Here is a 2,677-nt window from a genome sequence, read left to right on the forward strand (position 1 = left end):
GAAAATGTTATGTTTTTATTTCCTATTTACCAACCTGCCCCCCCATATACATGTTTGCCCCCAGAAATGCCTTATACCCTCCTATATGCCACTCTGCCTCCCTGATATGCCTTATACCCTCCTGTATGCCACTGTGCCCCATGATATGCCTTTTAACCCCCTATATGCCACTCTGCCTCCAGAAATGCCTTATACCCTCCTATATGCATCACTGTGCCCCATGATATGCCTTTTAACCCCCCCCCATATGCCACTCTGCCTCCAGAAAGGTCATGTTATTCCGGTGCTCAGTCATAGAAGCCCCGGCGGAAGTAACAGCGGCGGGGGTTGGGGGTTGTCTGCATCTATTGCGCAGACGTTCGCCGGGGACTGTCTGCCCGATGGATGCAGACAAGTTTCACCGGCACTCGGTGATAGAAGCCCCGGCGAAGGTGTTGCCAGCAGTGGAGATTACCAGATAGGAGGATCCAGGTCCCCTGCAGCGCTGCGGGGGATCTGGATATTAGTCTTGCAGTCTGATTAAAGAAACGAGGGATATTTTTCAGAGCTCTGGAAAAAAAAACCATCTTATCGAGCAAATATCTGTTCCTGTTTTTTTTTCCCTGTCCAATTATTTTAATGAAAATGGACTCCATTTGCGACATCCACACAATTACGATAGTTTGGTGTTCCTAACTCCAAGATGCATCCAGGTTGCACCAATCAACTAATAGTGTAAGCAGGATTTTTTAAGAAGATATTTAATATAATTATATTTACTTTGTATTTCCATGAACTATTTTTTTATTATACATATTTTAGTACAATATTGTATGTCATGTATAGCTATAGCCATCTTTCACATGATTTGTGTATTGACAACCCTACATGCTATATTATATTAGCACAAAAAGTGTCAGAGTTTTCTATATGCTCCCACAGTTATGTCAAAGAGCTTGGCGTTGGATACCTGTCCTTGCTTATCTAGTAGGAAATACAGTGGCTTCCCTTTGATCTTAAGCGGTATCATGGCAGGGACTTCTGAACGGTGAGCCATTGAAGAAATATGCCGCAAAGGGACAGTGAAGGACGAGCCAAATCCAAACAGACCTGCAGTGACAATGGTTACTCTGTCCCCTCCTCTGTGCAGAGTGACAGCACTAACGGAACGCCGGGAAAACAACAAGCCAGCCGCCAGTATCAGCCCACCTGGTGAGGGGGAAAAGCAGAATTTAAGAATCATATACAAGCCTCTAAGGCATGGCTAATGAATAAATGACACGTTAAAAAAATGCATTCCTGCGATCTATTGACTGTTATGGGAAGTGTAATTACACTTCCCGTAACAGTCAATCTAATGCAAGAATGTATTTTTTACTTACATATATATATATATATATATATATATATATATATATATATATATATATATAAAACATCTTAAATACATGGAAATACCTTCTCGTTATGTCTCATGATATAAATACCTTCTCGTTATATGTCTCATGATATCAAAAGCCTTTTTATCATGAAGGGGTTATTTTAACCAAAGACTAATGGGGTGGGTGAAGGTTATGCTCACTATTTATGCTTATTAAAATACACACACACATACATACATACATACACATTATATAAATATATTATACACATTTTAATTTATTCGCTCCATTTTGTACGTGACGCCCCTCTGCTCTATGTATTCTATATTTCCGCGTCCCTCTTCGTTCCCCGACCCGTATTCTCGCACACGCACCCATTGTCAGGCAGCTTATGGTGAATCCTACCCTCCATAGTGGAGAGCCTAAGTTTCGCCCATCCCTCTCTTGCCCTTGGATCCTCTCTCGGGTGTCTCTCAAAGAGGTGAAACCGAAATGCGCCAGGTAGGCCCAGAAACCGGCCTGTGCGCCGCAAAACAGACCAAGCAAGCGAAAGAAGCGCGGTCGCTGGTGTTCAAACAAAACTACATCATGAGAGACCGAATCAGCACGTACAGAGCGCGATAACACACGGGTAAGGGACGTTTTCGGCCGTAACCGGGCCCCAAACCGACCACCGCATAGAAAAAAGACAAGGTTCATTGTACTGTACGGTCATCAGGAGGCGCAGCGCATGACGTCAACTCAATAGGTCGTAATTGATTGGAGGAAAACAGCCAAATGATCGGCTGACGTCAGTAGAGTCGACCTAAGTCTCGTTGTTCTATATACCAGATACATTTTGGTGTAGCAGTAGTCCCAGGGTCTGGTTTCATCGAATTGTTAGGCGCAGAGTCACCTGACTGCCATACACCTTGCAAACGCTGATCACGCTCTCCGATGCATTTTTCTTCTAAATGATTGTTGGGTTTGTTTGCAGTATGCATGCATGCCAAAAAACATTTTGTATACGCTGTTTTTTCTTTAGTCTAATTTTTCTCTGGGTTCTTAAGAGGACATGAAACTAATTTAAATGTATATGAAAGCTGAAATCAAATTTTCCTGGGAACGTACTAAACAGCATATTGAGATGATCGTATGATTGGCTGCAATGCTCATCACTATCACTAGATGTCAGTGCACTTTTTACACTGATATGCCTTTTAACCCTCTAAATGCCACTGTGCCCCATGATATGCCTTTTAATCCTCTATATGCCACTGTGCCCCATGATATGCCTTTTAACCCTCTATATGCCACTGTGCCCCATGATATGCCTT

General features: G+C 42.7%; 1 protein-coding gene across 2 annotated transcripts; it reads right to left on the reverse strand.

The window, feature by feature from the left end:
• Window positions 1-591: 591 nt before the first annotated feature.
• Window positions 592-2,220, reverse strand: TMEM223 (transmembrane protein 223). 2 transcript variants are annotated; one of them, XM_053449043.1, is made up of 2 exons: window positions 1,736-2,220; window positions 592-1,188 (listed from the first exon to the last, which is right to left on the reverse strand). In XM_053449043.1, exons 1-2 carry the CDS (start codon window positions 2,058-2,060, stop codon window positions 896-898), a joined length of 618 nt encoding a protein of 205 aa, XP_053305018.1. In that variant the 5' UTR covers window positions 2,061-2,220; the 3' UTR covers window positions 592-895. The 2 variants fall into 2 exon arrangements, with proteins under 2 accessions (XP_053305018.1, XP_053305019.1); XM_053449044.1 differs by having other exon boundaries at window positions 1,974-2,219.
• Window positions 2,221-2,677: the final 457 nt, after the last annotated feature.

This window comes from Spea bombifrons, chromosome 10 (assembly GCF_027358695.1).
Source record: "Spea bombifrons isolate aSpeBom1 chromosome 10, aSpeBom1.2.pri, whole genome shotgun sequence".
Classification (NCBI taxonomy): domain Eukaryota; kingdom Metazoa; phylum Chordata; class Amphibia; order Anura; family Pelobatidae; genus Spea; species Spea bombifrons.